Genomic DNA, 15,419 nt, shown 5'->3' with positions numbered 1-15,419 from the left:
GGGAATTAAAATAAATTGGTAAGCAAGAAGAAGAAGAGAACACAAGAGTTATGTTAATATATTTGACGTTTTGTTTAAAAACATTTTTAAATAAATATTTATGAAACATGACCTTTATTTGAGCCGCTGCCCCCCCAAATGTCTGTCGTTCCCTGCTCATATCCAACATTAACCAAAAAGACTGACTGTGGCTGCAGCTGGCCTCTTGATACCTTAGAGTGTCCAGTCTCCAGTGTGGATCCTCCAGTCCAGCAGACAGCAGCGTCACTCCTGCGTCTCCTGGATGATTGTAGCTCAGGTCCAGCTCTCTCAGATAGGAGGGGTTGGAGCTCAGAGCTGAGGCCAGAAAAGCACAGCCTTCCTCTGTGATCAGACAGCCTGACAGCCTGAAAACACACAAACAAACACACACAGGAAATCTCTGAGGACAAGATAAGGTGTGTTTGTTTTTCTTCCGGTACATTTTGGTTCAACTACAAATTTAGAAAAAATAATTAGAATCATTTGAGATATTTAGAAATTCAACGACAAAAGAATGACAAAAGACTATACGTCTATATGTTTCTTTTCTTTTTCTTTTAGATGATTGATGTTGTGTCTTCATGGAAAGTAATTCTCATTCTAGAAACTACTGTCAAAATTTAGTTAAAGGACAAATCATATCAGCAAACACAATCCTTAAAAAGTTAGCTGTTTATCCACCAATGTAAATCAGACTTTAAATAGGTCATATAATGATAATTTTCAGGTTCATCATTTTATTTAGGGGTCGTACCAGAACAATTTTACATGTTTTCAGTTTTCATATTTTAGTCGTACTGCACATTGCTGTACCCTGTGTGTTGAAAAATGTGGTACTAAATGATAAACATAGAGGACTCAAAATTAGCATTTACAAATTGGGACCAATAAATAGGACCTAATTCAGCTTTGGGATGATTGTTTGAATCTTTAAGTCAAATAAACTATTGCTATGTAAAAAATCGTGTGAAATGTGACTGCTTTCTACAGGATCTTAGAGAGAAAGGGAAGGTTAGACATAGGGGTATAATTGTCTAAAACCTCTGGATCTAGAGTTCTATTCTTAAGGAGAGGCTTAATACAGCTATCTTGAAGTCAAGTCAAGTCAGTTTATTTATAAAGCACATTTAAAAACAACCACTGTTAAACAAGTGGCTGTACAAAGTAATGCATTTTTAACAACAATTAAGAAAAAAACAATCAGCTAAAAGACAAAGAAAAGAAACATATAGCGATAATAAAAGATACGTCTATGATAAAGCATGCAGCAGTAAATAGAAATATAAAGCAATCAGGACAGATAAAGATGAATGTCCCTAGACTGACTCGAATGCCAAAGAATTAAATTCATTTTAAGATGAGACTTGACAGTCTCATTTTTGGGGATGATCTCATGAGAACTGCCACAGTCCAGGGGCTACAACAGAAAAGACAAGATCACGCTTTGTTAACAATCTGTGAAATAGCTAAAAGGAGCTGGTTTGACAATCGAATGGGCCTGGATGTGTGATACAGCATGAGGAGGTCTACAATATATGATGGAGTAAATCCATGCCTTCCCAACAAATGGACTCAATATGGAGATTGGGCTTCAGTTAACAGAGTGGTATCGTAGTGCCTTAGCGCCCAGTGTCTGCAGTCTTCAAAGGCCGGTTAGTCCCCAGTGCTAACATGAGCCAGGTTTTGCTCTGCAGGGTGACTGCAGTGTGACTAGAGTGATTATCTCCTGAGGTAAGGGACAGGAGAGGCCGGGGGGCAGAAATAGAAGCAGTACTTAACTATGCGGCTGTGGAAGTAGAGTGAGCTTGTGGGGAGAGTGTGTGTGGTGTAAACAGTCACGTGAACACACCGCACAGCATGCTCAATGTTAGCGGCCAGCATGTGGCTTCCTACTCTGTTAGGGCGGATCCCATCAGTCCTTAAGTAGGATGAATGATTCCAAAATAAATAAAAATTGTCAATGAAACTAAAACTGTGAGTTCTGCAGACCGGCTGGAGCAAAGGGGAGGGAGAGGATTTGGGAACAACGTTCCGCCCTGCGGTTCAGCGTGGTGATGACACCAGAATTAAACCAGATTAAAATGCACTCAGGGTAAGAAATGCCCCCTGATCGTAGCAGCACCACCTCCGTCAGGACTCTACGTTGCAGAACAGGATGGAGGTCAATGAGTCTCCCTCGTTGTTGGGCCAGTGATCCATGTGGTGTCAGCCACCAGTGGAGTGGAAGCTGCATGGTAAGTGTAAGAGGGACTGCAGCCAGTGCCATAGTTTGACCAACCCTCAGGGCACCAACTAGGTGTAGCATGTCATCATCATCCACCAGGCCTCCAAAGGTGTTGGAGAGGCACAGGGGAGCGTGGAGAAGCAGCCCCTTCTGAGGCTCACTTAGGACCACCAACCATCACCTCAGTCCAGGGTGTCCTGTCCGGCATTGAGCAGGATGGCCTGGTAACCAGTACTGTGTCCTGGAGGGTGTTTCATGGGGTTTACTGTCTGAACTTCTCGCCCATAAAGTAGCTCGAGAGTCGTGAGAGAGGGGTTTTAAAATTTAAATTTTAAACTTATTTGTCACTTCATAAGCAAGCCTTCGAATGTCCTCCTCAAGGTCGGGAATTTTCTTATATGCTTTCTTTAATAGAAAACTGGCTCACAGGTCCTTATAGCTTAGCCCCAAAACTAAAAACAAGTCGCAGGTAGTGCTCGTTTGCGTCTTGGCAGCCAGTGTCGGCAGTTGTTTAAAACCTTGGTAATCTAACTAAAAGGGGAAGTTGGATCTAAACATGTACCATAAGAACTGTTCTTTTTTAAAACACATTCTACAACTACATATAATGGATAAAATTCAAACTTAAAATATTGAAGAGAAACCCCTACAGTAGTTTCGCAACCTAGACTGAACTTAGATGATTCAAAGTGGTAAGTTATTAATGTGTAACAAATGCATCTTTCATATGTAACGTTTTTTGACTCTGCACTGTCTCTTTGGGCTGGACTTTGGACTTTTTCATTTTAAAACCTAAACATGTACAAAAAAAGATTTATAACACAGTGAAAGGAAGGGAAAAGCATGATTTTAAATGGTCATCAATTCAGTGGGTTAATGAATCCTGACCTCATGGTGTCCAGTGTACAGTGTGAACTCTCCAGTCCAGCAGACAGCAGCTTAACACCTGAATCCTGCAGGTTGTTGTTACTTAGGTCCAGCTCTCTCAGACTAGAGGATTGGGAGCTGAGAACTGATGACAGAGATTCACAGCTTCTCTCTGAGAGGTTACAGCCACTCAGTCTGGAGAGGAAATAATCAACATGAAGAACAACATTTGATATAAAATACTGAGTTTGGACTTTTGCTCATACAATATCTATAAAATCTCTTCTAATGTATAGTAATAAAAAACAATTTAAGACAAAAAGTAATTTAATCTTACCTGAGGGTCTCCAGTTTCCAGTGTGGACTCTTCAGTCCAGCAGACAGCAGCCTCACTCCTGAATCCTGCATGTTGTTGTTACTCAGGTCCAGCTTTCTCAGACTAGAGGACTGGGAGCTGAGAACTGAGGACAAAGCTTCACAGCTTCTCTCTGAGAGGTTACAGCCACTCAGACTGGAGAGGAAATAATCAACAAGAAGACAAACCACATTTGATATAAAATAAGGTACACCTGTTCAATTGCTTGTTAACACAAATAGCTAATCAGCCAATCACATGGCAGCAACTGAATGCATTTCGGCATGTAGATGTGGCTAAGGCAACTTGCTTAACTTTAAACTGAGCATCACAATGGGGAAGAAACGGGATTTAAGTGACTTTGAACATGGTTGGTGGTACCAGATGGGCTGTCTGAGTATTTCAGAAACTGTTGATCTACTGGGATTTTCATGCACACCCATCTCTAGGGATTACAGAGAATGGTCTGAAAAAGAGAAGAGTTGCGTGGATGAAATTGCCTCGTTGATGTCAGAGGTCAAAGAATGTGCAGACTGGTTCGAGAAGACAGAAAGGCAACAGTAACATGAATAACTAATTGTTAAAACCAACATTTGCAGAATACCATCTGTGAACGCACAACACGTTGAACCTTGAAGCAGATGGGCTACAGTAGCAGAAGACCACATCAGGTGCCACTACTGTCAACTAAGAACAGAAAACTGTGGCTACAATTCACACAGACTCACCTGAACTGGACAATACAAGCCTGGTCTGATGAATCTCAATTTCAGCTGTGAGATTCAGATGGTAGGGTCAGAATTTGGCATAAACAACATGAAAGATGGATAAATCCTGCCGTGTATCAACGGTTCAGGCTGGTGCTGATGGTGTAATGGTGTGGGGCCCTTAGTACCAACTGAGCATCGTTTAAACGTGACAGCCTACGTGAGTATTGTTGCTGACCACGTCCATCCCTTGTACCCATCTTCTGATGGCTGCTTCCAGCAGGACAATGCACCATATCACAAAGCTCAAATCATCTCAAACTGGTTTCTTGAACATGACAATGAGTTACTCTACTCCAGTGGCCTCCACAGTCTCCAAATCTCAATCTAATAGAACACCTTTGGATGTGGTGGAATGGGAGATTCGCATCATGGATGTGTAGCTGACAAATCTGCAACAACTGCGTGATGCTAGCATGTCAATATGGACCAAAGTCTCTGAGGAATGTTTGTTGAAAGTATGCCACAAAGAATTAAGGCAGTTGAAGGCAAAATGGGTTTCCAACCCAGCACCAGCAAGGTGTACCTAATAAAGTGGCCGGTGAATGTATATCAGATCTGTTCTCAGGACGACTTAAATCCTTGCACTTTTACTGGCATGCAAAGATAATAAGTCACAAGGTATGAAATAAATCAGGTTTTCCATCTCAGCACAAGTTAATCTGATTTACAACATGGTGAAATTTCAAAGAAAGAGAGGCTGTTTAGAGAAATAACAAACAATTGAAACTTGACCTGACCTCAGCGTTTCCATTGTACATTGTGGACTATCCAGTCCAGGAGACAGCAGCTTCACTCCTGAATCCTGCAGCTTGTTGTTACTCAGGTCCAGCTCTCTCAGACTAGAGGACTCTGAGCTGAGAACTGAGGACAGAGCTTCACAGCTTCTCTTGGAGAGGTTACAGCCACTTAGTCTGGAGAGACAACAGGAAGGAAAAAAGTAATAATGCATTTATTTTTTCTCCAGTTGAAAGACAGCAGAGTATTTATTGATAAATAAATTCCACTTGCAGAGCTTTCTGGGAGACTTTCACCACTGGCAGCAGCCTCAGAAGAGCCTCCTCTGAAGCAGAGTATTTCTTAAGGTCAAACACGTCCAGATCTTTTTCTGATGACAGTAAGATGAAGACCAGAGCTGACCACTGAGCAGGAGAGAGTTTATCTGTGGAGAGACTTCCTGAACTCAGGGACTGTTGGATCTCCTCCACTAGAGAACAATCATTCAGTTCATTCAGACAGTGGAACAGATTGATGCTTTTCTCTGCAGAGCGAGTCTTTTTGATCTTCTTCTTGATGTACTCGACTGTTACCTGATTGGTTTCTGAGCCACTTCCTGTCTGTGTCAGTAGGCCTCGCAGCAGATTCTGATTGGTCTGCAGTGAAAGTCCCAGGAGGAACCGGAGGAACAAGTCCAGGTGTCCATTTGGACTCTGTAAGGCCTTGTCCACAGCACTCTGGTAGAACTGTGTCTGCAGATTCATCTTTTCTTGTTTCAGACTTTTGGGATGTAGGTTGTTGTTCTGCCAGCAGATTGACACCAGAGTTGATGAAGGTCAGATGGACATGAAGAGCAGCCAGAAACTCATGAACGCTCAGATGGACGAAGCAGAACACTGTGTCCTGGTACAGCCCTCTCTCCTCTTTAAAGATCTGTGTGAACACTCCTGAGTACACTGAGGCTGCTCTGATATCGATGCCACACTCTGTCAGGTCTGATTCATAGAAGATCAGGTTTCCTTTCTGCAGCTGCTCAAAAGCCAGTTTTCCCAGAGACTCAATCATCTTCCTGCTCTCTGGAGTTGAGTGTGGATCTGTCCCAGCTCCTCCTTCATACTTGACGTCCTTCAGTTTGGACTGAACCACCAGGAAGTGGATGTACATCTCAGTCAGGGTCTTGGGCAGCTCTCCTCCCTCTCTGGTCTTCAACACCTCCTCCAGAACTGTAGCAGTGATCCAGCAGAAGACTGGGATGTGGCACATGATGTGGAGGCTTCGTGATGTCTTGATGTGGGAGATGATTCTGCTGGCCTGCTCCTCATCTCTGAATCTCTTCCTGAAGTACTCCTCCTTCTGTGGATCATTGAACCCTCTGACCTCTGTCACCATGTCAACACACCCAGGAGGGATCTGATTGGCTGCTGCAGGTCGTGTGGTTATCCAGAGGCGAGCAGAGGGAAGCAGGTTCCCCCTGATGAGGTTTGTCAGCAGCACATCCACTGAGGTGGACTCTGTGACATCAGTCAGGACCTCATTGTTGTGGAAGTCCAGAGGAAGTCGACACTCATCCAGACCGTCAAAGATGAAGACAACCTGGAACTCTTCAAAGCTGCAGATTCCTGCTTCTTTGGTTTCAGGAAAGAAGTGATGAACAAGTTCCACCAAGCTGTACTTTTCCTCTTTCAGCACATTCAGCTCTCTGAAAGTGAATGGAAATGTGAACTGTATGTCCTGGTTGGCTTTGTCTTCAGCCCAGTCCAGAGTGAACTTCTGTGTTAAGACTGTTTTCCCAATGCCAGCCACTCCCTTTGTCATCACTGTTCTGATTGGTTCATCTCTTCCAGGTGAGGCTTTAAAGATGTCTTCTTGTCTGATGGTTGTTTCTGGTCTGTCTGGTTTCCTGGATGCTGTTTCAATCTGTCTGACCTCATGTTCATCATTGACCTCTGCAGTCCCTCCCTCTGTGATGTAGAGCTCTGTGTAGATCTGGTTCAGAAGGGTTCGGTTTCCTGCTTTAGCAATCCCCTCAAACACACACTGGAACTTCTTCTTCAGCTTAGATTTCAACTTACGCTGACAGACTGCATCAGCATTTCCTGCATGAACATACAACAAAGACCATCACGGTTGGTTGTTAGTATGTCTTGATAAACCGGTCTCATATTTGCATAGACTTTATCTGTTCCTCAAATTTGCCTTCCCTTCAGCCTTAAGTAAATTTGGTGGTGCCTGTGATTATATACATGCTCACTGTTTCTGTAGCATTCATCAAAAAGCAAATTAATAACTTTATAACATAGTATGATGCTGAATATCTTTACACAGTCATACTGGTCTAAGAATGACAAAAGCAGGGACAGTAAGGACAACAAGTAAAATACACTGACATACACAGACATTTATATTAGAATCAGAATCAGAAAGAGCTTTACTGCCGAGTAATATTTTACAAGTATGAGGAATTTGCTTTGGTGATAAGGTGCTACATGTAGACAAACAGACATTTGACATAAATAAATGTAAAAATATGGAAATATGGAATAAACAGATGCAAGTTATAACATGATAAGATGTTTAAGATGTATGTGTAGAAAACAATGTAGCAGATATTTACATGTCTGGGTTTGTGTTGTGCAGAGATATTACAGGGAAAGAGGATCTGTATTTATTAGTAGTGGGCAACGATTAAAATTTTTAATCGCGATTATTCACATGATTTTCTTGTGATTACTGTAAAGCCCAGGCTTTTATTTGCTAAAATCACTGAATTGACCCTGCCTTTATTTGGGACAGGCGTCCATATGGGACAGGCCTTTAATTTTTTTGCACAAAACTGAACCTACTATCAAACAGTTTATTTATTTCAAACAGAATAATGCTTATGTAAAAATTATCAAATAATATCAAATACACATCATTCATTTGATCTAGCTCCGACAGACAGCTTATGTGCTTTTATTTTGAAGGAAGGAAACAATCAAAAACAACAACAGGCTGCAGGATGAGAGAAGTTAGCAGACAGAGAGCGACTTCACATGACAGGATTCACAACTTGGATTCATTTTTATGAAAAGCTGTTTTGATTCTTTTGATCGGTGGACCTTTACAGACTAAAGGAAGATAAATAATCAAGGAACGCACACATTCGGACTTAACAAGCACTTCACAGTTAAGGTGAGTCAGCTTTTTTATGCAGGTTCCACCGGTAAATCTAGAAGAATTAGACTTTGGGTCTTGTTGTTTCTGTTAAATGAACTTAACAGTGGTATTGTGCAGAATCTAATCGATCTAACGATGTGCAGCATGTCTGACATATTGATCATACCTTTAAACATTAATATTTGTATTAATGATCTAAGCAGCTAAAGTGGGCGACCCGCAGGGTTTAAGAGGCTTTATAAAAGTATAAACACATCCAGAGAACTTCTTTAAAAACCAGACTGGGGGGTGAGGGGGTGTTGATGTGTCCACAGATTTTACTTGGTTAAAAACTTGAAATGATGTTACAAGTCGCGGTGGATATTTATTTTACAAGCACAGTCAGTGCTGCAGGGACCAGGTAACGTTAAAGCAGCATTGATCACCATCCCCCCTCCTGTGACCTGTTTGACTGCACGTGTATTCAGAGCCAGTGAGCAACAGACTTTCAAAATAATAATGTTTGTTTTTTTTAAACTGCCTTAACGCGGGATAAAATAATTGTCAGCGTTAATGATTTAATGCGTCAACATGATAACGCGTTAACGTCTTCAGCCCTAGTATTTTTATAATTATATAAACCAGGGTCTTAATGAGGCTAGCTGCAGATGGGAAGAAGCTGTTTTTGTGGCCAGAGGTTTTGGTCCTGATGGACCGCAGCCTCCTGCCAGAGGGGAAGAGTCTGAAACAGTTTGTGTCCAGGACAGGAGGGGTCAGCCACAATCTTTCCTGCACGCCACGAGTCCTGGATAGTGACCAGGAAGCAGAAGGAGTCCACAGTGGCGACTGGGGAGTCACACAGCATGATGGGGGAAGGTGCCGCTGTGCTCATTCTGAAGTCCACTGCCATCTCCACTGTTTTGAGACTGTTGAGCACCACGTGGTTCTGGCTGCACCAGGTCACCAGGTGGTCAATCTCCCATCTGTGATGAGCCCAATGAGGGTGGTGTTATCCGCAAACTTCAGAAGCTTGACGGAGGTGGAGTCTCTTCACCCATCTTCATGTACTGCTTCCTGTCCGTCAGGAAGTCTGTGATCCATTTGTGTTTAAAAACAGAGTTTAAAAACAAACGTGTCCGTCCACACCAGCGTTTTAGCTCCGTATGAGAACTGATCTCCGTCTATTTTGTAGTTACAGAAGATTTGGCGAAAGAGAAAAGTAATACAGACGATGTATCACACTAAATTTTGTTTTTGCATGGACCAATAACGAGCTGAATCTGTTACTGAATCTAAAACAGGAGTTTAAAGCGACTAAACAGTAACTATTAGTGTTATTTGCACAGTACAAAATATTTCAATAAAAATACCAAATCAAAAACTGTTTCTGCTTTGCATGATTTATAAGACCTATCGTTTCTGAATTCTGAATTTTTGCTTGTCCACACTAAAAAACTACTCGGAGTTTTAAAACACTCCCCACTCCTAAATATCTTCTTTTCCAGCCTTAGCTGTCTGAGTTTGGCTGTGAACTCCTCACAGAAATTAATGTAGGACATCACAGCATCAGTAAACTAATCCAGACTGTTGGTGGCAGAAAATCCAGTCAGTGCAGTCTAAACATGCCTGAAGATCCTCTACAGCCTCACTGGTCTCTGGGCTCTGATGTGCTCACCACAGGTTTACAGATCTTTACTTTATGCAGGAATCAGGTGGACCATCACCAGTTCAGAGTGACCATGTCCAGCTTGGGAGACAGCGTGATAGGTATTTTATTGCTTATTGTTGTGTAACGGTGATTCAAAATTGTTTTTTCCCTTGTCTGAAATTAAAATATAAAGTTTTTGTCAGTACTCACCAGCTGTCTAACAATAATTGCTTATAATATAAAGAAATCAATAACCATGACCTGGACCCAGATGAACTGCAGAAAATAGATGAAAGGATTAACCATTTAAAAGGTTATTAATTAATTAATTAATTAAAGTTAAAATCTTCACTTGTCTCTTATGAGCCGATGACTGACAGTGCTAGCTACAGGATACTGAACAGACTCCTGCAGCAAAATCCACTGTCACAACAATCCCACTTTAGCTTATAGATGTGCAACATACAATGAAATATTTTCCTTATGTTACCTTTTACGGCAGCTAAGAAAAAAATATCCAAGACCACTGAAAATGAATTTAAGACATTTGAATAGTTTTCAGACCCTTTTTGTTTGTTGAGGGAACTGAATTTAATGTTGTTTCTGACTTGCAGCTGCTCTGATACTGCTTCGACTAATTCTCATCAGGTTCTGCTGTTTGCTTTCACTCAGGTATAATATTGTCACATTGTCTAACTGTGAAGGTAAAACTTACTTAGTTATTTTTATATCTTAAAACTACATTTTCCCTTCCATACATCCCAGAGAATAAAGCAGCTTTACCTTCACACTGAGAGGAGGATGGTCCTCTGTTCTCTGAAGTTTCCACTGACACTGAGACAGAGAGATTATGTGTTATATTTTCATTTTGACTTGCGCTCTTTAATTAGTATTTCTTTTTCACGTGGTATAATTATTGTGGACTGTGCTTCTTTGATTTTCATTGATTTCAGGAAACAGGAGATAAAGACACACAAGGGAGTAACAAAACTCAATTTCATTATATAACCTATTATATTGTAACAATAAAATATAACTACCTAAAAGGGAATAAATTAAATCAAGAAAGCCATCTCATGGGAATGGTCTTAAACGTAAACCTTTTCTCATAACGACACCAGGCTTCAAATTGTATTCTTTGGTGAATGCAGTGAGCTTCCGTACTGAGAGACCCTGTTCCTTTACAAGTATTGTGAACCAACTTTCTCTTTTTCCCTGAAAATACAAAGAAGAAAAGTTGCAAAAAATATAAAACTGACCTTCTAGTCCTGAGATGGTGTCTGTCAGACTCTGCACCAGGTCGTTCCTGAGTATCTTGTGTAAGACCTTCTTGGTCACCTTCAGAGCTCCATTAAGTTTATAGGCGTTCACCATCAGGTCCACAGTGTCCTGCCTGTCTACCTTCTCCAGCTTGGATGCTTTAATGGTTTGGTTGCCTTCCAGGATGTCAGGCTGCTTCAGATACCATTTGAACTTCTTGAATTCCTCGTCTCTTAAATCCTCCAGAGTGTTCAAAAGGACCTCTGCTGTCTTCGTGGCTCCCTGCTAAAGTCAGGCAGTATTTTAGACCTGAAGGAAACTGTAAATACACAAATTTATCAGAGCAGCAGCAGGAGTTCTGATTGGCTGACACAGGAGCTGTGTCATTCGGAGGGTCCGCCACATTGAGGGCCATCCAAAACCAATTAACGCAGAGTGGTAGTGGGTTATAAAACCCTCCAATGCTGAGTGAGCATTGATGCTGCTTGTTTAGGGAATGTAATACCCTTTGCTGCACGATGGAGAACCCTTCTTTCAAATGTGAGCTCCGTGTGACTATGCCCGTAAACATGTAGGATTTTTAAATTACGGAACTACACTAACATTTCGGTTAACAAAGCAGCCCAAAGGTTAGATATGGCAATCTCAGCATGGTTAACAAAAATAGGCTGAGCAAGATTGTTAAATGTTGCCAAAACACCATTGGCACTAATTTGAGTGATCTTGAACATGTTTTTAAAGAGAGAGCCATTCGGAAGGCAAAGGCCATCTTGGTGGACCCACGACACCCTAGACTTTAAACTTCTGCCATCAGGGAGGAGGTACACTGTCCCTAGGAGGGCCAAATCAAATAGATATTTGAGATAATTTGTTCCATCAGTTGTTTTTAAACAAACTGTAGGCCTGGTTGCTGTTGCACGTGTGTGTATGTATATATATATATATATATATATATATATATATATATATATATATATATATATAGATATATATATATATATAGATATATATATATCTATATATATATAGATAGATAGATAGATAGAGATATAGATAGATATATATATATATATATCTATAAATATATATATAGATAGATAGATATATATCTATATCTCATGGTTGCTTTACTGTATGTTGATAACACCTATTGTATATTGTATGTTTTATGTTTTTAGGTATTCTATTTATTATTTACTATTTGGTTGATGTGTGTTAGCTACTGTTGCAAAACAAATTGCCCCTCAGGGACAATAAGGGCTATCAAAATAAATTTGTGTTTAATAAGAAAATGCTGTTGTTTCTATTGAATCTTATTCATCTCCTACGAAAATCTTCAGCCAAAACAAAAGTAGCCTACATTAAACGACAGAATAATAGAACATGAAACAACAAGATAGAGGCATCAGGTAACAAGCAACAAAGGAATTAAATATAGTAAATCTTCACACATTTGAACTGTTTTAAGTAATATTCAAAATCTAACAAAAATAATTTGGTAACATACGCCATGGAGAGGAAAGTTCATCCGAAAGTTGGCCACTGTGTTTATTCCCCACTAAAGGTCTGCAAGCCCGTCGGACCCAGACGATTTGGGCTGGGCTTGGGTCAGTTTTTGTTTTGATAGATCGGCTGGGGTCGAGCTCGGGTCGGAACTTGTAGGGGATCCCTACGCGTTAACGGAACTTGTTTTGACTGTGAGGGTGACTCTGTGACGAGGAGTGGCGAGGGTCTAGTTTCGGAAAGGCCCCATGAGTCCGCTCTGTCCTGTTTCCTGTCCTGTCTGTCCAGTGGACGAAATAAGAACCAGACAATGAGGCTACAGCCATGCTAGCATTACAAAATCTGAATTCAATAAATCATGCTCTTAAATTGAAAGACTCTCTCTTGATTAGACTCTGTTGAATAATGTCAGGGAAAATGAAAACATAAAAGTGCAGCGTGGAGATTATTGTGAACAGAATAGATGGAAAAGTAGTTGTTGTACATGTACAGACCATAAATATGGAGTCCAGGTGTGTTTGATGCTGCTGGGCAGACTGACCACTGGGAACCTCTGAGCTCTCCTGGTGGACTCTGTGGAGGAATCATGAAGAGTTAGCTCACATTATGTCTGTCCACACAGAGACAGACACAAGGTAAAGGCAGTCGCTTTGGAGCTGCTCAACAGTCAGAACGTGTGTGTGGAGAAAATGTTCAACTGAAGCCAAGAGCTGAAGACTGATCTACTGGTTCTACTGGTTCTACTGGTTCTACTGCTTCTACTGGTTCTACTGGTTCTACTGCTTCTACTGCTTCTACTGGTTCTACTGCTTCTACTGCTTCTACTGCTTCTACTGGTTCTACTGGTTCTACTGCTTCTACTGGTTCTACTGGTTCTACTGGTTCTACTGCTTCTACTGCTTCTACTGGTTCTACTGGTTCTACTGCTTCTACTGCTTCTACTGGTTCTACTGCTTCTACTGCTTCTACTGGTTCTACTGCTTCTACTGATTCTACTGGTTCTACTGGTTCTACTGCTTCTACTGGTTCTACTGCTTCTACTGGTTCTACTGGTTCTACTGGTTCTACTGCTTCTACTGGTTCTACTGCTTCTACTGGGCAGCGTCAGATGGGAGAATATAAATGTATGTGAAGAAGAACGATGCTGAAAATAAACACACAGCTTTAATAAAACTTCTCTGGATAAATAACATTAAACATGAATCAGTCAGAGTTTAATGGGATTAACAGCTGACCTCTCTGCAGCAGACGGTCGGCCTCCTTTAAAATCAAAGAGGCGACCCTTTGACTGGTCACTCTTGAAGGACACACAGCTGGGCTCAGGTCCAGGTCCATCAGAGGCTGGTCTCCCATAGATCCTGTTAGACAGAGAGGAAGACCACCAGGGATGAAAATGTCATTTTTAGCCTTCAGCCACAGACGCTTCTGGAGAAACTGGCAGCTCTCAACAAGAAAAGGATCAAAGTTCACTAAAAGCTGAAGCTGAATGATGTCAGTCTGTGTATCATCGCTTCATTTCCAGCAAATATTGGACCAAACCAGGACTAAATGTTCTGATCTCTGAGCAGATCTTACTGTTCCTGACAGATACCAAACTTAACTGTGGCTCCATCAGCAGCAGCTCTGTTGGCCTGTATTCTAACGTTTGCATTACTAGACTCACCACAAATATCCTGACTGCTATTTACAGACTTTGGTAGGTGAAGCATTTTAGGACAAAATCCAAAGAGGAACTTTCAGACTAAAAAGAGCTGAACTTGATTTGTGGAACTCAGACTGCTGAAGCTTCATATTGTCCTCAGCTCAACTTTCCAATGTCTTTTTCCACAGAAGCAGGACTGTGGACTCTGTCCTCCATCTCTTCCATTGAAACCCCATCAGGAAGAGATCTCTTCAGGGCCAGTGTGCACAGGAGGAACAATTCCAGCCACCAACAACTCTTTCAGTGGACATATGGGCATGTCAGTGTTGTTTAGGGACAGACTGGAAAACATGTGGACCTGTCCTTTAATCCTAATCTGGCTCTGACCTTCATCATCATGCTAGGAGAACATGGACATTAGAAGGACAACTGGTCAGACTGGATTTAATGAGGACAAACATCAGCAGTGAGCAACATGAGGAGGGAGACATGAACATTTAGCTCTGATTGGCCAACGCTGTTTAATACTGACACATACTCACTGTCTCTTAGATTTTTTTGTAAATCTTCGTTTAAATTTGATGAAAAAATTATTTGACCGGTCTCCCTTGAAGCACACACAGCTGGGCTCAGGTTCAGAATCAGGTCCAGGTCCAGCAGAGTCTGGTCCCTGCTGCTGCTCTGGGCTTCAACACAACACACACAGAGCTTTGAGAGTGAATAATGATGGTGGAGTGATTTGAGTCCTGGACAGTTAGAGATCCTCATCTCACCTCTGAGCTTTGGTCTGGCTGTCATGTTCCCCACACAGAGTGCTTTTAGAGGGAGGGACTCCCTCCTCTCTGTCCTCACACTGACTCATGCTGCTCAACTCACATCCACTTTCACCTGGAGAGGAAACACAAATCATTCATCTGCACATCAACTCAAATCCTCCTTTCCATCATTTCTCCTGGAAAAAGATCAGCTGCTCCTCCACTGATTGGCTGCTAGTTTCTGTTTCATATCAGTGGCAGCTGAATGCAGTCAGACAGCAGCGTGAGGCAGAGGAAGCTGCCATCAGCTGCTGGACTTCTACTATCAGTCCACTAGATGGAGGCATGAAGCTGCAGCCCAGCACACACACCTGCATGGAGGAGCGGACACATTCACTGACTAAATGATATGAAACATGAGCAAACTCTAACAATGCTCTTAAGATCCCCATGTAAGTGAATAGAGAGAAGGTTCAAATCTTCCTCATACCTACTCCTCTTTGAAATGTCACTAGTTTGCAT

At 41.6% G+C, this 15,419-nt stretch overlaps 1 protein-coding gene across 1 annotated transcript in view; it reads right to left on the bottom strand.

Annotated features, from left to right (window-relative positions):
• The window catches only part of LOC119915558 (NACHT, LRR and PYD domains-containing protein 12-like), a 74,476-nt gene extending 59,505 nt beyond the window's left edge, over nt 1-14,971 (bottom strand). The window contains 12 exon segments of the mRNA XM_038735126.1: nt 213-386; nt 3,134-3,307; nt 3,450-3,623; nt 4,975-5,148; nt 5,246-5,716; nt 5,718-7,047; nt 10,521-10,571; nt 10,997-11,282; nt 12,995-13,073; nt 13,736-13,858; nt 14,685-14,828; nt 14,916-14,971. Coding sequence (XP_038591054.1) covers nt 213-386; nt 3,134-3,307; nt 3,450-3,623; nt 4,975-5,148; nt 5,246-5,716; nt 5,718-7,047; nt 10,521-10,571; nt 10,997-11,282; nt 12,995-12,997 — 2,837 coding nt within the window. The 5' untranslated portion in view covers nt 12,998-13,073; nt 13,736-13,858; nt 14,685-14,828; nt 14,916-14,971.
• Nucleotides 14,972-15,419: the final 448 nt, after the last annotated feature.

This window comes from Micropterus salmoides, unplaced genomic scaffold (assembly GCF_014851395.1).
Source record: "Micropterus salmoides isolate LMB-PRFRI ecotype aquatic unplaced genomic scaffold, ASM1485139v1 Ms_hic_scaffold_1, whole genome shotgun sequence".
Classification (NCBI taxonomy): Eukaryota; Metazoa; Chordata; class Actinopteri; order Centrarchiformes; family Centrarchidae; genus Micropterus; species Micropterus salmoides.
Note: the sequence above shows the minus strand (reverse complement) of the source record. Positions and strands in the feature narration are given on the sequence as shown.